The sequence below is a fragment of the Nerophis lumbriciformis genome, linkage group LG35 (genome assembly GCF_033978685.3).
Source record: "Nerophis lumbriciformis linkage group LG35, RoL_Nlum_v2.1, whole genome shotgun sequence".
In the NCBI taxonomy this organism is placed as follows: Eukaryota; Metazoa; Chordata; class Actinopteri; order Syngnathiformes; family Syngnathidae; genus Nerophis; species Nerophis lumbriciformis.
In genome coordinates this window covers 21,346,954-21,369,523 of record NC_084582.2, presented here as the reverse complement: position 1 = coordinate 21,369,523, position 22,570 = coordinate 21,346,954, and the positions used below count along the sequence as shown (strand labels likewise).

General features: G+C 38.7%; 1 protein-coding gene across 2 annotated transcripts in view; it reads left to right on the top strand.

Moving 5' to 3' along the window:
* Nucleotides 1–4,444: 4,444 nt before the first annotated feature.
* The window catches only part of LOC133575208 (Fanconi anemia group A protein), an 85,655-nt gene continuing 67,529 nt past the window's right edge, over nucleotides 4,445–22,570 (top strand). For both annotated transcript variants that reach the window (XM_061927779.2, XM_061927778.2), the window contains exons 1-4: nucleotides 4,445–4,728; nucleotides 10,387–10,502; nucleotides 16,472–16,571; nucleotides 18,360–18,496. In XM_061927779.2, the coding sequence (XP_061783763.1) occupies nucleotides 4,668–4,728; nucleotides 10,387–10,502; nucleotides 16,472–16,571; nucleotides 18,360–18,496 (414 nt within the window). In that variant the 5' untranslated portion in view covers nucleotides 4,445–4,667. The remainder of the gene's footprint in view (nucleotides 4,729–10,386; nucleotides 10,503–16,471; nucleotides 16,572–18,359; nucleotides 18,497–22,570) is intronic.

Genomic DNA, 22,570 nt, shown 5'->3' with positions numbered 1-22,570 from the left:
CCAGGCGGCACTTTGCACACCCCTGCACTATAAGGCTTCAAATAAAACCATTCTTGCACACTACATAATGTCATTATGTCCTGTATCAAAATATCAAGTGTCATTTTCACTCATTTTTGAGTAGTGAGATGAATCCTGCAAGAGGCAGGTTATAATCAATCACATTCACCATGCAGTGCTTTATCAGTATCATGCTTCAAACCCAGCTTCGAAAAGCTGTGCATTGCAAAACATGCTCACTGTAGCCATTAGTCTTGACTTCCTCATTTTTGTTTATATACAAAACCCAAAACCAGTGGAGTTGACTTGTTGTGTAAATGGTAAATAAAAAGAGAATACGACGATTTGCAAATCCTTTTCAACTTATATTCAATTGAATGGACTGCAAAGACAAGATATTTAATGTTCCAACTGAGAAACGTAATTTTTTTTTTGCAAATAATCATTAACTTAGAATTTAATGGCAGCAACACATTGCAAAAAAGTTAGAACAGGGGCATTTTTACCACTGTGTTACATGGCCTTTCCTTTTAGCAACACTCAATAAACGTTTGGGAACTGAGAAGACCAATTTTTGAAGCTTTTCAGATGTAATTCTTTCCCATTCTTGCTTGATGTACAGCTTAAGTTGTTCAACAGTTCGGGGTCTCCGTTGTCATACTTTAGGCTTCATATTGTGCCACACATTTTCAATGGGAGACACGTCTGGACTACAGGCAGGCCAGTCTGGTACCCGCACTCTTTTACTATGAAGCCACGCTGTTGTAACATATGGCTTGGCATTGTCTTGCTGAAATAAGCAGGGGCGTCCATGAAAAAGACTTTGCTTGGATATGTTGCTCCAAAACCTGTATGTACCTTTCAGCATTAATGGTGCCTTCACAGATGTGTAAGTTACCCATGCCTTGGGCACTAATACACCCCCATACCATCACATATGCTGGCTTTTGAACTTTGCGCCTCGAACAATCTGGATGGTTCTTTTCCTCTTTGGTCCGGAGGACACAACGTCCACAGTTTCCAAAAACAATTTGAAATGTGGACTCGTCAGACCACAGAACACTTTTCCCCTTTGCATCAGTCCATCTTAGATGAGCTCGGGCCCAGTGAAGCCGGCGGTATTTCTGGGTGTTGTTGATAAATGGTTTCCGCTTTGCATAGTAGAGTTTTAACTTGCACTTACAGATGTAGCGACAAACTGTAGTTACTGACAGTGGTTTACTGAAGTGTTCCTGACGCCATGTGGTGATATCCTTCACACACTGATGTCGCTTTTTGATGCAGTACCGCCTGAGGGATCGAAGGTCCGTAATATCATCGCTTACGTGGAGTGATTTCTCCAGATTCTCTGACCCTTTTGATGATATTACGCACCGTAGATGGTGAAATCCCTAAATTCTTTGCAATAGCACGTTGAGAAATGTTGTTCTTAAACCGTTCGACCATTTGCTCACGCATTTGTTCACAAAGTGGTGACCCTCGCCCCATCCTTGTTTGTGAATGCCTGAGCTTTTCATGGAAGCTGCTTTTATACCCAATTATGGAACCCACCTGTTCCCAATTAGCCTGTTCACCTGTGGGATGTTCCAAATAAGTCTTTGATGAGCATTCCTCGACTTTCTCAGTCTTTTTTGCCACTTGTGCCAGCTTTTTTTAAACATGTTGCAGGCATCAAATTCCAAATGAGCTAATATTTGCAAAAAATAACAGTTTTTCCGTTCGAACGTTAAGTATCTTGTCTTTGCAGTCTATTCAATTGAATATAGGTTGAAAAGGATTTGCAAATCTTTGTATTCTCTTTTTATTTACGATTTACACAACGTGCCAACTTCACTGGTTTTGGGGTTTGTATTTTTCAGTATCATATGGCTCAAGTTGTTCCAAAAATGTTTATGGTTTAATTATATAATTTTGTTAATTTCAGGCAAATTCATGCACTTAAAATCTTTTCTGTAACAGACTAAGACATTATGTTAGTAAAGTTATTCTTTGTTGTAGGTAATCTATATCTATTTCATCTCTTTTGTTTTCTTTAATGTTAATATATAAAGATACAATGTTATGCAGAGGTGTACTTATAACAATTTTATAGACAAATGTTACTATTTATAGTCGCGTCAGAGTGTTGGATTGGGGGGTGCCATATGTTTTCTTCTTCCTTGGGAACCAAGTGAAAGGGGAAATCAGCACGCTATTCACAACAACTGTGTCCTGACCTGTATACCGTATTATTATGACAATATTGGGAAGGATATAAACACAGGCGGGTAGCACGTTGGAATAGTGGTTAGAGCTCGTGCTTCACAGCAAGTAGGTCTTGGGTTTGATCCCCGGGCTCGGGTCTTTCTGTGTGGAGGTTGCATGTTCTCTCAACAGCGTGGGTTCTCCGCAGTTACTCCGACTTCCTCCCACCTCCAAGGAAGTGATAGGCAGATTGGCAACGCTAACGCGCCCCTAATGCAGGGGCCGGCAACCCAAAACATTGAAAGAGCCATATTGGACCAAAAATATTAAAAAAAAATCTGTCTGGAGCCACAAAAAATGAAAAGCCATATAAATCTTATAATGAAGGCAACACATGTCGTAAGTGTCTATATTAGCTATAATAGCCTACTATCAAAATGACTATGTGTCGCACGCTGACGCAAATCACCGTTGACAGAAATGTTGAAATGTAATATTTATTCTACACATTTTACAATTAGAAACAATTAGTAAATCAGAAGTTACTCATAAGGTGAGATAACTCCTGGAAATGACTGGCTTTTAATGGTCAAAGATATAGATGTGTGTGTCCAAGTTAAAGGAAACGGCAGGCTTTCTTCTTCTAATGGATTTATTTCAATCTTTGGCAAGCAAGGTGATGTTTGCTGTGGTCTGGAACAACATGGTATACAAAAAACTTTCAGAAATGCAGCCAATATTACATACAGATAATGTGTCATGCATGAGACATGCAAAACTAAATTATATACAAAGAGGATAAAAGTAAAGGGTATTAAATGAGCTCAAATATACCTACAAATGATGCTAGCACGGATTAGCTTTTAGTCATGCACTGACCAAATATGCCTGATTTGCACTCCAACAAGTCAGTAACATCAACAAAGTGCACCTTTGTGCATTCACACACAGCATTAAACTTTTGGTGGACAAAGTGGGACAAAGAAGAAGTGGAAGATTTTACATGTAACCAAACTGTTGCGTCACAGTCCACACTATGGTGTGTTCAAGAACCGCCGAAATTAGTAGGACAAAACAATGTTCACCATATACTCTCATCAGTGAAGCATACACACAAACATATTAAAGATTTTGGGAAGGTTTGTGTCATGATTGTCCTCAAACAAAAAACATACTAAAACATACTAAAACAAAAACAATATTTTTCCCCCATTTATTTCCATTTTCAATTCTTTTTAAAAAATGCCACTAGGGCGGCGCTAAAAAGCCGCATGCGGCTCGAGAGCCGCGGGTTGCTGACCCCCGCCCTCGTGTGTGAATGTGAGTGTGAATATCTGTCAGTGTGAAAAGGTGGCGACTTGTCTAGGGTGTACCCTGCCTTACGACCAAGTGCAGCTAAGATAGGCTCCAGGCCCCCAACCCCCGCGACCCCAAAAGGGACAAGAGGAAGAAAATGGATGGATAAACAAATGCAATGACAGTATCAGTTCACCACTACAGTAGTTGAAAGAAACAGACGCTTACTTCCACATTGTCAAATTTATTGAGTTTGTAAACAAAAAAAATGTATTTCACACAAAAAAATCTACAAATATATAGAAGGTTGTTTAAATTCATCCATCCATCCATTTTCTACTGATTGTGTCTTTTCGGGGTCTATGTTTAGTAAATACAGATGTAAACAAACGCAGTCGTCTCATCTGACGTCACTTCCGCTATAGGACGCTCGTCTCAATGGCGTTGCTGTATCATTTCCGGCTGATTTGGCACTTTTGTGTGTTTACTGTTGTCCTTCGCTATCTTAGAATACACAACATACCACAAGAACAATGAACAAACACACACATTAAATATCCAAAGGGACAAAAGGAAGACAATTGATGGATGGATGCATAAAAAAAAGCAATGACAGTATCAGTTCACCACTATATTATTTGAAAGAAACAGACACTTACTCACTTTGTAAACGAAAATAATGATTTCACACAAAAAAATCTACATATACATGGAAGGTTGTTTAAATCTGTTTAGTAATGACAGATGTAAACAAACGCAGTCGTCTCATCTGACGTCACTTCCGCTATAGGGAACTCGTCTCAGTGGCGTTGCTGTATCATTTCCGGCAGATTTGGCACATTTTTGTGTTTACTGTTGTCCTTCGTTATCTTAGAATACACAACATACCACAAGAACAATGAACACACACATGAAATATCCAAAATGCATTTACGTGTGCGTGCGTGTGTGTGTGTGCGCCGGGTTTAAGAAAGAACAACAACTCCGGGTTATTTTTTGTTTGGCCGTCATTGTTCTTCTCTGGCTGAGGCACATCAGCCAATGAGAAAGAAGAGCGGGAGAAGAAAAACATGGAGGACAAGTAAATCAGATCTGTTGCAGTCGCTGGTGTAAAATCCAGATAAAGTGTATTTACGAAACCTTCTCCACGGGTTATTGTTGAACGAAAATCAAGACGTTGAAGTGAAATGTCACTGAGTGCCTCGTGTGGCTCGGCCCGTCAGAAAAGAAGTCTTTCAAGCCTTCTTGGTAAGTTGACGGCTGACTTAGCAAGCAAGGAGTTCTTCACTGGCCCCTCCTACTGCCTGACTGTTAGCATCTTATTATAACTCTGCCACTGTTAGCATCTTATTATAACTCTGTCACTGTTAGCACCTTATTATAACTCTGTCACTGTTCGCATCTTATCATAACTCTGTGACTGTTAGCATTTTATTAGAATTCTGTCACTGTTAGCATCTTATTATAACTCTGTCACTGTTAGCATCTTATTAGATCTCTGTCACTGTTAGCATCTTATTATAACTCTGTCACTGTTAGCATGTTATTATAACTCTGTCACTGTTGGCATCTTACTATAACTCTGTCACTGTTAGCATCTTATTATAACTCTGTGACTGTTAGTATCTTATTATAACTCTGCCACTGTTAGCATCTTATTATAACTCTGTCACTGTTAGCATCTTATTATAACTCTGTCACTGTTCGCATCTTATCATAACTCTGTGACTGTTAGCATTTTATTAGAATTCTGTCACTGTTAGCATCTTATTATAACTCTGTCACTGTTAGCATCTTATTAGATCTCTGTCACTGTTAGCATCTTATTATAACTCTGTCACTGTTAGCATCTTATTATAACTCTGTCACTGTTAGCATCTTATTATAACTCTGTCACTGTTAGCATCTTATTAGATCTCTGTCACTGTTAGCATCTTATTATAACTCTGTCACTGTTAGCATCTTATTATAACTCTGTCACTGTTAGCATCTTATTATAACTCTGTCACTGTTAGCATCTTATTATAACTCTGTCACTGTTAGCATCTTATTATAACTCTGTCACTGTTAGCATCTTATTATAACTCTGTCACTGTTAGCATCTTATTAGATCTCTGTCACTGTTAGCATCTTATTATAACTCTGTCACTGTTAGCATGTTATTCCTTACTTTGTGACTGTTAGCATCTTATTGCTTACTTTGTGACTGTTAGCATGTTATTCCTTACTTTGTGACTGTTAGCATGTTATTATAACTCTGTGACTGTTAGTATCTTATTATAACTTTGTCACTGTTGGCATATTATTATAACTCTGTCACTGTTAGCATCTTATTGCTTACTTTGTGACTGTTAGCATCTTATTCCTTACTTCGTGACTGTTAGCATCTTATTATAACTCTGTGACTGTTAGTATCTTATTATAACTCTGTCACTGTTGGCATATTATTATAACTCTGTCACTGTTAGCATCTTATTGCTTACTTTGTGACTGTTAGCATCTTATTCCTTACTTCGTGACTGTTAGCATCTTATTATAACTCTGTGACTGTTAGTATCTTATTATAACTCTGTCACTGTTGGCATATTATTAATACTCTGTCACTGTTAGCATCTTATTGCTTATTTTGTGACTGTTAGCATGTTATTCCTTACTTTGTAACTGTTAGCATCGTATTGCTTACTTTGTGACTGTTAGCATGTTATTATAACTCTGTCACTGTTAGCATCTTATTATAACTCTGTGACTGTTACCATCTTATTATAACTCTGTGACTGTTAGCATCTTATTATAACTCTGTCACTGTTAGCATGTTATTATAACTCTGTCACTGTTGGCATCTTATTATAACTCTGTCACTGTTAGCATCTTATTATAACTCTGTCACTGTTAGCATGTTATTCCTTACTTTGTGACTGTTAGCATCTTATTGCTTACTTTGTGACTGTTAGCATGTTATTATAACTTTGTGACTGTTAGCATCGTATTCCTTACTTCGTGACTGTTAGCATCTTATTATAACTCTGTGACTGTTAGCATCTTATTATAACTCTGTCACTGTTGGCATGTTATTATAACTCTGTCACTGTTAGCATCTTATTGCTTACTTTGTGACTGTTAGCATGTTATTCCTTACTTTGTGACTGTTAGCATCATATTGCTTACTTTGTGACTGTTAGCATGTTATTATAACTCTGTCACTGTTAGCATCTTATTATAACTCTGTGACTGTTAGCATCTTATTATAACTCTGTCACTGTTAGCATGTTATTATAACTCTGTCACTGTTGGCATCTTATTATAACTCTGTCACTGTTAGCATCTTATTATAACTCTGTCACTGTTAGCATCTTATTATAACACTGTGACTGTTAGCATCTTATTATAACTCTGTCACTGTTAGCATGTTATTATAACTCTGTCACTGTTGGCATCTTACTATAACTCTGTCACTGTTAGCATGTTATTATAACTTTGTCACTGTTGGCATCTTATTATAACTCTGTCACTGTTAGCATCTTATTATAACTCTGTGACTGTTAGCATCTTATTATAACTCCGTCACTGTTAGCATGTTATTATAACTCTGTCACTGTTGGCATCTTATTATAACTCTGTCACTGTTAACATCTTATTGCTTACTTTGTGACTGTTAGCATGTTATTCCTTACTTTGTGACTGTTAGCATCTTATTGCTTACTTTGTGACTGTTGGCATGTTATTCCTTACTTTGTGACTGTTAGCATCTTATTGCTTACTTTGTGACTGTTGGCATGTTATTCCTTACTTTGTGACTGTTGGCATGTTATTCCTTACTTTGTGACTGTTGGCATGTTATTCATTACTTTGTGACTATTAGCATGTTATTCCTTACTTTGTGACTGTTGGCATGTTATTCATTACTTTGTGTCTGTTAGCATGTTATTCCTTACTTTGTGACTGTTAGCATCTTATTGCTTACTTTGTGACTGTTAGCATGTTTTTCCTTACTTTGTGACTGTTAGCATGTTATTATAACTCTGTGACTGTTAGCATCTTATTCCTTACTTCGTGACTGTTAGCACCTTATTGCTTACTTTGTGACTGTTAGCATGTTATTCCTTACTTTGTGACTGTTAGCATGTTATTATAACTCTGTGACTGTTAGCATCTTATTCCTTACTTCGTGACTGTTAGAATCTTATTATAACTCTGTGACTATTAGCATATTATTATAACTCTGTCACTGTTGGCGTGTTATTATAACTCTGTCACTGTTAGCATCTTATTGCTTACTTTGTGACTGTTAGCATGTTATTCCTTACTTTGTGACTGTTAGCATCTTATTGCTTACTTTGTGACTGTTAGCATGTTATTATAACTCTGTGACTGTTAGCATCTTATTATAACTCTGTCACTGTTAGCATCTTATTATAACACTGTGACTGTTAGCATCTTATTATAACTCTGTGACTGTTAGCATCTTATTATAACTCTGTGACTGTTGGCATCTTACTATAACTTTGTGACTGTTAGCATGTTATTCCTTACTTTGTGACTGTTAGCATCTTATTCCTTACTTCGTGACTGTTAGCATCTTATTATAACTCTGTCACTGTTAGCATGTTATTATAACTCTGTCACTGTTAGCATGTTATTATAACTCTGTCACTGTTAGCATCTTATTATAACTCTGTCACTGTTAGCATCTTATTGCTTACTTTGTGACTGTTAGCATGTTATTCCTTACTTTGTGACTGTTAGCATCTTATTGCTTACTTTGTGACTGTTAGCATCTTATTATAACTCTGTGACTGTTAGCATCTTATTATAACTCTGTGACTGTTAGCATCTTATTATAACTCTGTGACTGTTAGCATCTTATCATAACTCTGTCACTGTTAGCATGTTATTATAACTCTGTCACTGTTGGCATCTTATTATAACTCTGTCACTGTTAGCATCTTATTGCTTACTTTGTGACTGTTAGCATGTTATTCCTTACTTTGTGACTGTTAGCATCTTATTGCTTACTTTGTGACTGTTGGCATGTTATTCCTTACTTTGTGACTGTTGGCATGTTATTCCTTACTTTGTGACTGTTGGCATGTTATTCATTACTTTGCGACTGTTAGCATGTTATTCCTTACTTTGTGACTGTTAGCATGTTATTCCTTACTTTGTGACTGTTAGCATGTTATTCCTTACTTTGTGACTGTTAGCATGTTATTCCTTACTGTGTGACTGTTAGCATGTTATTCCTTACTTTGTGACTGTTAGCATGTTATTCCTTTCTGTGTGACTGTTAGCAAGTTATTCCTTACTTTGTGACTGTTAGCATGTTATTCCTTACTTTGTGACATTTTATTATTTATCTTATTCTGCTAGAATTATATTCCTTATTCTCTGACTGCTAGAATGTTATTCCATACTTTCTGTCAGTTAGCATGTTGTTATTCCTTACTTTCTGACTGTTAACATGTTAATCCTTGTTTTATAACTGTTAGCAAGCTATTCCTTACTCCCTGACATATTCCTTATTCTCTGACTGTTAGAATGTTATTCCATACTTTCTGTCATTTAGCATGTTATTCCTTACTTTCTGACTGTTATAATGATATTCCTTTTTTCTGACTGTTAGCATGTTATTCTTTACTTTCTGATTGTGAGCATGTTATTCTTTGTTTTATCACTGTTAGCATGCTATTTCTTACGTTCTGACTGTTAGCATGTTATTCCTTACTTCCTGACTTATAGCATGTTATTCCTTATTCTCTGACTGCTAGAATGTTATTCCATACATTCTGTCAATAAGCATGTTATTACATACTTTCTGACGGCCAGAATTTTTTTGTTTTTTTACTTTCTGTCAGTTACCATGTTATTCTTTATTCCCTGACTCTTAGCATATTATTCCTTATTCTCTGACAGTTGAAATGTTCTTCCATACTTTCTGTCAGTTAGCATGTTAATCCTTGTTTTATAACTGTTAGCAAGCTATTCCTTACTTCCTGACGTATTCCTTATTCTCTGACTGTTATTGTTATTCCATGCTTTCTGTCAGTTGGCATGTTATTCCTTACTGTCTGACTGTTAGAATGGTATTCCTTTTTTTTTTGACTGTTAGAATGTCATTCCTTACTTTCTGACTGTTTGAATGTTATTCATTTTTTTCTGACAGTTCGAATGTTATTCCTCACTTTCTGTCAGTTAGCATGTTATTCCTTACTTTCTGATTTTGAGCATGTTATTTTTTGTTTTATAACTGTTAGCATGCTATTTCTTACTTTCTGACTGTTAGCATGTTATTCCTTACTTCCTGACTGTTAGAATGGTATTCCTTTTTTCTGACTGTTAGGATGTCATTCCTTACTTTCTGACTGTTATCATGTTGTTCCTCTTTTTCTGACTGTTAGAATGTTATCCCTCACTTTCTGTCAGTTAGCATGTTATTCCTTACTTTGTGATTGTGAGCATGTCATTCTTTGTTTTAGAACTGTTAGCATGCTATTTCTTACTTTCTGACTGTTTGCATGTTATTCCTCTTTTTCTGACTGTTCGAATGTTATTCCTCACTTTCTGTCAGTTAGCATGTTATTCCTTACTCTCTGATTGTGAGCATGATATTCTTTGTTTTATAACTGTTAGCATGCTATTTCTTACTTTCTGACTGTTAGCATGTTATTCCTTACTTCCTGACTTTTAGCATGTTATTCTTTATGTTATAACTGTTATGCTATTCCTTACTGTCTGACTGTTAGAACGATATTCCTTAATTTCTGACTGTTAAAATTATATTCCTTACTTTCTGACAGTTAAAATGCTATTCCTTTTATTCTTTACTTCCTGACAGTTAGAATGCTATTTATTTTATTTTTTTAATTTCCAACTGTTACCATGTTATAACTCAACTGGCTCCATTCTCAGATAGTCACTCTCTGAAGAGGCCAAAGCCTCTGAGAGATGGTCAGCGGCTGCAGGAGGCAGCCATCCAGTTGTTGGAGCAGCAGCAGGATCTCTGCAGCCTGTTCAAAGAGATTGGCGTGAGTAAATCAAAATTTACTAAGTTATAATTATTTCATTTTTGTTTAATCTGTGAAGCAGTGGCGGCTGCTGGTCTTTCAAGTAGGGGAAGCTCATATTTTACCTTTCTGAACACGAGTGCAGATGCTAGATTTTACAAACCCCAAAACCAGTGAAGTTGACACGTTGTGTAAATCGTAATTAAAAACAAAATACAATGATTTGTAAATCCTTTTCAACCTATATTCAATAGAATAGACTGCAAAGACAAGATACTTAACGTTCGAATTGGAAAACTTAGTTATTTTTTGCAAATATCAGCTCATTTGGAATTTGATGGGGACGGCGTGGCCAAGTTGGGAGAGTGGCCGTGCCAGCAATCTGAGGGTTACTGGTTCAATCCCCACCTTCTACCATCCTAGTCAAGTCCGTTGTGTCCTTGAGCAAGACACTTCACCCTTGCTCCTGATGGGTCCTGGTTAGCGCCTTGCATGGCAGCTCCCGCCATCAGTGTGTGAATGTGTGTGAATGGGTGAATGTGGAAATAGTGTCAAAGCACTTTGAGTTCCTTAAAAAAAAGGTAGAAAAGCGCTATACAAGTATAACCATTTATTTAATTTATTTGATGCCTGCAGCATGTTTAAAAAAAGCTAGCACAAGTGGCAAAAAGACTGAGAAAGTTGAGGAATGCTCATCAAACACTTATTTGGAACATCCCTCAGGTGAGCAGGCTAATTGGGAACAGGTGGGTGCCATGATTGGGTATAAAAGCAGCTTCCATGAAATGCTCAGTCATTCACAAACAAGGATGGGGCGAGGGTCACCGCTTTGTGAACAAATGCGTGAGCAAATTGTCGAACAGTTTAAGAACATTATTTCTCAACGAGTTTGCGGAAGACTCGCTTCCGGGTTCTTCGGACCACCAATCACCGACATGCCAGGCTTTTCCAGGTTGACAATAATGTTTTATTTTTCAATAAATTGTCTCTCGTCTTGTGGTTTTCAGCAATTGTCTTGTTGTGTCAGTGTCGCTCTCGCTCTCGCTCGTGCTCCACCACCAACTCCACTCTCCTCCCCGGGTGCAGAGTGACAGGTGATTAGACAAACAAGCCCAGGTGGACCATCTACGCACCTGTCGCTAATCTCACAGTCTGTCCTGGCACACCCCGCTTCGCTGCAGGTCCGCAGGCCACGCCCCCTTCCCCACAGAGCTATTGCTAGGAATTTAGGGATTTCACCATCTACAGTCCGTAATGTCATCAAAAGGTTAAGAGAATCTGGAGAAATCACTGCACGTAAGCGATGATATTACGGACATTCGATCCCTCAGGCGGTACTACATTAAAAAACGACATCAGTGTGTAAAGGTTTTGGAGCAACATATATTGCCATCCAAGCAACGTTATCATGGACGCCCCTGCTTATTTCAGCAAGACAATGCCAAGCCAGGTGTTACAACAGCGTGGCTTCATAGTAAAAGAGTGTGGGTACTAGACTGGCCTGCCTGTAGTCCAGACCAGTCCCCCATTGAAAATGTATAGCGCAATATGAAGCCTAAAATACGACAACGGAGACCCCGGACTGTTGAACAACTTAAGCTGTACATCAAGCAAGAATGGGAAATAATTCCACCTGAAAAGCTTCAAAAGTGGATTCCTCAGTCCCCAAACGTTTACTGAGGGTTGTTAAAAGGAAAGGCCATGTAAAACAGTGGTAAAAATGCTCCTGTGCCATCTTTTTTGCAATGTGTTACTGTCATTAAATTCAAAGTTATTGATTATTTGCAAAAAAAATTAAGTTTCTCAGTTCGAACATTAAATATCTTGTCTTTGCAGTCTATTCAATTGAATGTACCGGTAAGTTGAAAAGGATTTGAAAATCATTATATTCTGTTTTTATTTATAAATTACACAACGTGCCAACTTCACTGGTTTTGGGTTTTGTACAAAGAAAACGTCACCTAAAGGACTGTAAATTTCTTCATATTAACTTGGAACAACGGTCCGAAACTTTAAAAATGCTCTGGCAGTAGTTTATATTTCAAGGTTGCTAATTGGTTAATTTTACTGTCAATCAAAAAGGGATTCAGCCTCAGACAGATAATCCAATCATAATGCGGAAGCCCGGCGTCCAGGCTAGCCAAGGCCGAGTCTACTTATCATTTACTTCCAGAGATGCACGGCATCTGTGGGCAGGACATAGCCGATCATTTATTCAATTATTGTCTAGTTTTGCTGCAGGGGAACAACCAACTCTATTCTACCACATTGAAGCCAATAAATGCACAGCTTCAACACTGTTTAATGTACTGAGATGGTACCACAATCAATGAGAAGAAAGTCTTGTCAGCTGTGAACTAAAGTTGCGCAATTTTTAGCGCATATTTAATCAATGTAAGGTAAAGACAAAAGTACATTTTGACCACTTTTTTAAGAATCTGAGCTTCCCCAGCACTCTTAGAGCAATCGCCACTGCCATATACCCTTATCCGCAGCAGATCTCCATGATGAACATGGAGACATGGCATGGTAGAACAAGGCAAGTAAGGGAAGCCATCAAGTCCGATCCTCTTAATATTTGCACGGTTCACATTTTGTAGATCACTGTTTGCGGGTACATCTCAGATATATTAAAGTAGGTCAACCGTGCAGACATGCTGCCAGAATATACTTTAACGCGCGATTGTCTGGTGCGGAGGCCGTCTTGTTTTTGGTTGATCAAAGTTTTCCGGTTGCAAATTTTTTGGTGTGTCTTTAGTAAATAGTGCGTAAATAATGGGCTGTATATATCCATTCATACAATGTATTACTTTAATTGGTTTTCATTTAAAATACCCTAATTTTTAAGGTCTCGTGGCTTTTATTTTGCTGTGGCGCCGCGTAGGGCTGGGCGATATGGACGAAAAAGTATATCTCGATATATTTATACTTAAACTTGATATTCGATCTATATCTTCATATATTTTCATATATAAAGATATTCATTTTTGAGCGAAATTCACTGAAATTGAAGTGAATGACAACTGTACTGTAAACAGTCAGTGGTACTTTTTTTTAACTCAGTTTAGTCAAGATGGGTATTAACAGCACAGAAAAGAAACTGTTTAAGTAGCACAGAATTACATAACATAAATAAAATAGAAAAATATTATTTCTACGTAAAGTAAATAAACATAGCTGTGCAAATATTACAAAATGTATCAAACTCAGATAAACATTTTTTTTGCAGGCATGCACTTTTTAATTCCCAGTCAACAATGTAATGGACTGTCACACACGCACGGTTCTGGTCAGCGCCAAGTAAGTGACTTGACTTAATTGTGCGGCTATGATCTTCCTCACTTCGGCATACATTTTGGCAGAATTTCTCGTGTGAAATATGCCCGGCTTGGCAACTCGAGAACAGTTTTGATTTGGGCTTACATGGTAAACAACTCAAATGAATGTTTTATCCAGATGCATACATTTGTCCAAATGTGACCAAGTAAACGCAATGTGGGTTTCCTGGACGTCATCTACATCGCTAAAAGAAAAATCTAAAGAAGAGAATCTCTCTGCCATTTTCCACTAGTTTTTTTAATATATAAATCGCCCGCTTGAATGTTCCCTCTTCTCTTCTCCAACTCTCTCATTGTCATTTGGGATGTCTGTTGTGATTTCCCTTCTTGGTTCATTGACCCGCCCTATCCTGCCTCTGATTGGCCTGTCCCTAAAGTTTTGCAAGGAATCATGACTCATCATAGTAAACAACCGACCAATCATGGATGTTCTTGTACGTGCAAGAAGAAAGATGGAAGGGGAGGGGTTTAGTAGCCCATGGAGCGTTGAGAGGAATCAAGGAACACAACAAATAAGCGGTGTTTGGTCATTTTAACGTGAAATAAATTATATAGATATTACGATATTTTCTTAATCAATATATTGTTTAAAAATATACCGATGTATCTTACAAATTTGATATATCGCCCAGCCCTAGCGCCGCGCCACGATCAATCTAATTGATCGAGGATTGTGAATGATGGCCAAAATTCCAAAAAAGTGCAGCTTTCCTTTAAGAAGCTGGAGCAATATTGTATGTTTCTTTTTTCAAGAAAGTATATTGAAGGTCTCTTTATTTATTAAAAAATAAATAAAACTTGATTAAAAGATATGTGTGTATAAGTACTTTTTGAGGACATTCAACAATACTGTTATACAAACCCCGTTTCCATATGAGTTGGGAAATTGTGTTGGATGTAAATATAAACGGAATACCATCCATCCATCCATTTTCTACCGCTTATTCCCTTTGGGGTCGCGGGGGGCGCTGGAGCCTATCTCAGCTACAATCGGGCGGCAGGCGGGGTACGGAATACAATGATTTGCAAATCCTTTTCAACCCATATTCAATTGAATGCACTACAAAGACAAGATATTTGATGTTCAAACTCATAAACTTTATTTTTTTTTGCAAATGATAATTAACTTAGAATTTCATGGCTGCAACACGTGCCAAAGTAGTTGGGAAAGGGCATGTTCACCACTGTGTTACATCACCTTTTCTTTTAACAACACTCAATAAACGATTGGGAACTGAGGAAAGTAATTGTTGAAGCTTTGAAAGTGGAATTCTTTCCCATTCTTGTTTTATGTAGAGCTTCAGTCGTTCTACAGTCCGGGGTCTCCGCTGTCGAATTTTACGCTTCATAATGCGCCACACATTTTCGATGGGAGACAGGTCTGGACTGCAGGCGGGCCAGGAAAGTACCTGCACTCTTTTTTTATGAAGCCACGCTGTTGTAACACGTGCTGAATGTGGCTTGGCATTGTCTTGCTGAAATAAGCAGGCCCGCCCTGAAAAAGACGGCGCTTAGATGGCAGAATATGTTGTTCCAAAACCTGTATGTACCTTTCAGCATAATGGTGCCTTCACAGATGTGTAAGTTACCCATGCCTTGGGCACTAATGCACCCCCATACCATCCACTGATGCTGGCTTTTGAACTTTGCTTTGATAACAGTCTGGATGGTTCGCTTCCCCTTTGGTCCGGATGACACGATGTCGAATATTTCCAAAAACAATTTGAAATGTGGACTCGTCAGACCACAGAACACTTTTCCACTTTGCATCAGTCCATCTTAGATGATCTCGGGCCCAGAGAAGCCGGCGGCGTTTCTGGATGTTGTTGATAAATGGCTTTCGCTTTGCATAGTAGAGCTTTAACTTGCACTTACAGATGTAGCGACGAACTGTATTTAGTGACAGTGGTTTTCTGAAGTGTTCCTGAGCCCATGTGGTGATATCCTTTAGAGATTGATGTCGGTTTTTGATACAGTGCCGTCTGAGGATTCGAAGGTCACGGTCATTCAATGTTGGTTTCCGGCCATGCCGCTTACGTGGAGTGATTTCTCCAGATTCTCTGAACCTTTTGATGATATTATGGACCGTAGATGTTGAAATCCCTACATTTCTTGCAATTGCACTTTGAGAAACGTTGTTCTTAAACTGTTTGACTATTTGCTCACGCAGTTGTGGACAAAGGGGTGTACCTCGTCTCATCCTTTCTTGTGAAAGACTGAGCATTTTTTGGGAAGCTGTTTTTATACCCAATCATGGCACCCACCTGTTCCCAATTAGCCTGCACACCTGTGGGATGTTCCAAATAAGTGTTTGATGAGCATTCCTCAACTTTATCCGTATTTATTGCCACCTTTCCCAACTTCTTTGTCACGTGTTGCTGGCATCAAATTCTAAAGTTAATGATTATTTGCAAAACATTTTTTTTATCAGTTTGAACATCAAATATGTTGTCTTTGCAGTATATTCAACTGAATATGGGTTGAAAATGATTTGCAAATCATTGTATTCCGTTTATATTTACATCCAACACAATTTCCCAACTCATATGGAAACGGGGTTTGTAATAAAAATAACTGTAATAATCGTGGTCTCAATAGTTCTGATATAAAATGTTCATATTGTTATGTTAATGGGTGTGATATTTTTTCCAGACAAGACATGATCCAAGCAATCCAATCAACAGCACCGGAGAGGAGCAAAGGAAGGAAGTCTCTGAAGGCATCTCATCAGATGTTGAAGGATCACTTTTGGGTAAAATTCAATAGTTGTTTGACGTCTCTTTAGTTGCATTTGCACTGCAGGTCAAAGCCCAATTCTGATTTCCTGCTGACAGTACATCAGATTTATAGGTAAAGTAGTCGACCTGTTACGACGTTTCATGCTTAGGACAAATTCCCATGAATTATTGATACTGTAAAAGAAGAAAAAGACAACTCAATATGCATATGCAGTGGAAGAATACGCTTAATCAATGCTTCATGACAATAATGTCCCGTGTATTTGTTCCATACATGATATCTTTAACATACCGTATTTTTCGGAGTATAAGTCGCACCTGCCGAAAATGCATAATAAAGAAGGAAAAAAACATATACAGGTAAAAGCCAGTAAATTAGAATATTTTGAAAAACTTTATTTATTTCAGTAATTGCATTCAAAAGGTGTAACTTGTACATTATATTTATTCATTGCACACAGACTGATGCATTCAAATGTTTATTTCATTTAATTTTGATGATTTGAAGTGGCAACAAATGAAAATCCAAAATTCCGTGTGTCACAAAATTAGAATATTGTGTAAGGCTAATACAAAAAAGGGATTTTTAGAAATGTTGGCCAACTGAAAAGTATGAAAATGAAAAATATGAGCATGTACAATACTCAATACTTGGTTGGAGCTCCTTTTGCCTCAATTACTGCGTTAATGCGGCGTGGCATGGAGTCGATGAGTTTCTGGCACTGCTCAGGTGTTATGAGAGCCCAGGTTGCTCTGATAGTGGCCTTCAACTCTTCTGCGTTTTTGGGTCTGGCATTCTGCATCTTCCTTTTCACAATACCCCACAGATTTTCTATGGGGCTAAAGTCAGGGGAGTTGGCGGGCCAATTTAGAACAGAAATACCATGGTCCGTAAACCAGGCACGGGTAGATTTTGCGCTGTGTGCAGGCGCCAAGTCCTGTTGGAACTTGAAATCTCCATCTCCATAGAGCAGGTCAGCAGCAGGAAGCATGAAGTGCTCTAAAACTTGCTGGTAGACGGCTGCGTTGACCCTGGATCTCAGGAAACAGAGTGGACCGACACCAGCAGATGACTGGGCTCTCATAACACCTGAGCAGTGCCAGAAACTCATCGACTCCATGCCACGCCGCATTAACGCAGTAATTGAGGCAAAAGGAGCTCCAACCAAGTATTGAGTATTGTACATGCTCATATTTTTCATTTTCATACTTTTCAGTTGGCCAACATTTCTAAAAATCCCTTTTTTGTATTAGCCTTAAGTAATATTCTAATTTTGTGACACACGGAATTTTGGATTTTCATTTGTTGCCACTTCAAATCATCAAAATTAAATGAAATAAACATTTGAATGCATCAGTCTGTGTGCAATGAATAAATATAATGTACAAGTTACACCTTTTGAATGCAATTACTGAAATTAATCAAGTTTTTCAAAATATTCTAATTTACTGGCTTTTACCTGTATATAAGTCGCACTGGAGCCCGGCCAAACTATGAAAAAACTGTGACTTATAGTCCGAAAAATACGGTAAAACACAGGAAGAAGTCCAGTGGAATGCTATCTGGTCAACAAGGCAGGTGTGTGTGTTGTGATCATGAGATCACATAGAAAACATCTGATCGGCATATTTTATCAAGTACTTTTTTAATACATGTGTTGAATTTGAATTCTGCTTGTAACAGTCACCACTCACCAGTGAGGTCACGTTATAGAAGTAGCTCGAATGTCGCTGCAGCAGCACATTTGAAATGTGAATAAAATAAGAATAATAATGGACTCAGCCAGTGTTCATGTTTACAGTGTTTGGGTTGAGACGCCAAGCTCGGCAGCTTGCTGTGCCGCTGGCAACACTTTCAGTGAAGTTGGTGCTGGAGAGGCTGAGGGAGATCACTGGAAGTGAGGACAATGACCGGGAGATGCTCACCGCGCCCCAAAGTGTGAGTACTGTATGTCTGTTATTAATTCACAGTGTTTTGTCCCAGGTTTCTTTCAAGTGTACCCAACGCCAAATTTGGGGTGAGTTTTTAACCTCCCATTATATTTTAATCCCTCCATGAATCTGTGATGTTGCGATTGCGCCATGTAAGGGTAAGACAATTAAGAACATGTTTCATTCTGACCTAGCAAAGGGGAAGGATTTACCGGTACACGACAGAAATGTTGAAATGTGATGATATTCTCTCATCGTCTCTCATATATCAACACAAATAAGTACTATAGATTGCTCTCAACACTTCACAAATGCTCTTTACGTGTTGGGGTAAACGTGTTGGAACATAAAGGATTGTTTAAAATTGACAAACACTTTTCAAGTGTAAAACATACACCAAACATCTGCAACTTGTGGACGACAGAGTAGATAGCGGACAATAAGGAAGCCTTTGGTGGTGTTTCAATTTATCATTATAAGTAATATTACTATTATTCATTAAAATTAATTTAAACAGTAAATTAATTTGAATATCTAGCCAATGCTTGTGTTAGGGATATTTCCTCCTTATGTACCAGTAGAATGGAATGCATAGGGAGTCGTTCTTTGGAAAACTTGGTTTTGCTTGGAGAACGAAACACAAGGAGTCTAGCATGTTGCTATGGTAACGCCTGCCCTCATACACACACGGCATACTCCCTAGTTTTGATGGAGTTGGAGGGTCCAGATGTAACTAAAGCAGATGCGTGTGTGTGTGTACTTGCTCATAAACACACACACAATTATATCAACTTTTGGTTTCGATGGATTGAAACCAAAGCAGCTCCGTTTGGGAGAGGTAGCAGGAAGGTCACAATCAAGTGCAGGCATGAGAAATGTCCGTGAAAATGCGGAAATCCGAGTTTTTAAACATAAATTTTGGCGTGAAAATATTACTTCAGCGTTTTTTTTTAATGAAATATTGTAGCGTGTAAGGATGGCAGTGGAAGGAAGAGTGTCAAAAGATGGAACTAATTCTTTTAATGACATTTAGACTTTTTCTTATCTGCAATCGAGCGGTATCTATACATCTGTGGCTTCTCAGCGCAACAACACACACCACTTGAAATGTGTCCCGTGAAAACACATCCGACCGGAAGTCTAACAATAACAAAAGTTCCGTGGGTGAATTATGTAAACCTACTACAATATAAAAAATTAGGATCCAAACAAAAATGTTTGCCTCAGCCGCAGGTTCCTCTTGCCTAAACATGACACTGAATTGCAAGAAACAACCTTGCTCGTTAGCTAGCATCTCGCTAGCTTACTTGTTGTCGCTTGTGTTCGCTCTCCGAGCCACAACGTTGACAACTTTCTACTTTGCTGCTAATCATATTTGAATGAGTACTATCCGAACACTGTTAGTTCCAAACCAGTTGTAGTTCTAGAGCAGGAGTGTCAAACGTACGGCCTGCGGGCCGGAACAGGCCCACAAACAGGTTTTATCCGGCCTGCGAGATGAGTTTGTTAGGTATAAAAATGTGCTGTCATTTTTGAATGGAAGAATCTGTTCTAAATGTGTCTACTAGATGTCGCAATAGCAAATATTTGTATCTCCTGCTGCGACAGCGCGTATGACTTCAGAGGGGGCGGAGCTATGTGCAGTGTGTCAACACTTCCTTGTTTAGTCACTAGGTAGTAATGCTGCTTATTAGTGATAATGTACAAAATGTGGATTGTTTCATTCATGCCTCCATTGTCAAAGATGCTGGTAATGTAACCTGTGATATTTATATCCAAATGATAATCTGTACATTTTGTGTTGTATATATGACTGGGGACACACATTTTCTGGGGGCACATAAATATGCTGAATTATGAAAAACGGCTCTCCTTTTCCTCCTTGCTCGCCTTCTGCAACTGTTTTTTGGAGTGGGGGTGAATCATCGTTTGTCAATGAACGATCATGAATTCAGTGGCTCTTACTCACTGGGATTTGGGGGAGGGACCATCGACTGAAAACTGAATTTGCGTCTTTGTGAGCATGTTGTCCTCTATGTTATATTTAGTTATTTTATTCAACATTGCACCGTTAAATCTTATTGTAATGTTACACTATTGTTTGGTTTGATTTTTGCATTTAGTTTTATTAGGCAAACCACATTAGAGAATTTAGAGAATTCGCTTGTCCAGGGTGTACACCGCCTTCCACCTGAATGCAGCTGAGATAGGCTCTAGCACCCCCCGCGACCTCGAAAGGGACAAGCGGTAGAAATTGGATGGATGAATGGGCTTTTATATGTTGTATCTGGCCACAATATGTGTGTGATGTATTGATGTATCGACACATCATTGACAATCAAGTGGAATATAGATGTCTTTATTGCAGTGGTCTGTAACACAGTGCACAGTGAATGGTGGTGAATCCACTTTTGTACCAGTAACTTTCGGGAATAGCTTCAACAGTTGTGAGCATTTACTTCGGTATATACCACCTTTTAACCAGCAACGGGCGCTTTTGCACCACTTCCTCCGTCACATATGATTGAAATACTTTTATCTATCCCACAAGCGATCTCATTCAAATTGCAGTAATATTATTAGTAGTTGCATGAGGAGCCCACAGGCAGTGAGAGAGGGACATGAGTGTTTGGCGAAAACTGCAATGCATTTACCTATTGAGACTGAATAAAACTGAATAAAGGCTGCAGTTTATCAAGACCAAGTGATTTTATCTTTAATTGTTTTCACAATTGATGAATCCGTACTGTTACCTCTAAAGTTGTGCAGCATTAACTTTTTCGGTTGTTATTAAATGGGGTTTCTTGTTACGTATGTGATGGTTGACGGATGACGGCGAGACTTGTGCAGTCGCCAATCATTAGCAATGTTCTACACATGCGCTCTGATCTGAGTGAACTGAGTGTGAGGTTCTGCACATGCGCTCTGCGATAGGTGAATCGAGTGGGGGGAGCCTTAGCGTGCAGTAACTATGTTCAAGCTTTTGCGCATAAGTTTTGTGATGAGTGAATCGATTTGCTTTGGTGAGTGACTCAGAGGTACCCGAGTCAGTAAAAAAAATCACGTTTACCATCACTAATGCTGACCTCCTGCTTCACATTTCATTCTTATCTGTTGAATCCTCATCCCTCTGAAAGTGGTCACCTTTTCCCATCCTCACTTGCATTTTCTCATGTGCTTAGAATTGTTGCCTCTGTTTGTTCCGGTTATTACCATGCAATGTGTCCTGACAAACACAGAGTCTGATGCTCTTTTTAAACTTAATTGCCAACCTTAAAGGCCTACTGAAATGCGATTTTCTTATTTAAACGGGGATAGCAGGTCCATTCTATGTGTCATACTTGATCATTTCGTGATATTGCCATATTTTTGCTGAAAGGATTTAGTAGAGAACATCGACGATAAAGTTCGCTATTTTGGTCGCTGATAAAAAAGCCTTGCCTGTACCGGAAGTAGCAGACGAGTAGCGTGACGTCACAGGTTGTGGAGTTCCTCACATCTGCACATTGTTTACAATCATGGCCACCAGCAGCGAGAGCGATTCGGACCGAGAAAGCGACGATTTCCCCATTAATTTGAGCGAGGATGAAAGATTCGTGGATGAGGAAAGTGAGAGTGAAGGACTAGAGGGCAGTGGGAGCGATTCAGATAGGGAAGATGCTGTGAGAGGCAGGTGGGACCTGATATTCAGCTGGGAATGACGAAAACAGTAAATAAACACAAGACAACTTAATCTCGCATAACAAACACCTCCCCCCTCCCGTCCATATAACCCGCCAAACACCTGCACAACACACTCAATCCCACAGCCCAAAGTACCGTTCACCTCCCCAAAGTTCATACAGCACATATATTTCCCCAAAGTCCCAAAAGTTACGTACGTGACATGCACATAGCGGCACGCACGTACGGGCAAGCGATCAAATGTTTGGAAGCCGCAGCTGCATGCGTACTCACGGTACCGTGTCTGCATATCCAACTCAAAGTCCTCCTGGTAAGAGTCTCTGTTGTCCCAGTTCTCCACAGGCCAATGGTAAAGCTTGACTGTCATCTTCCGGGAATGTAAACAATGAAACACCGG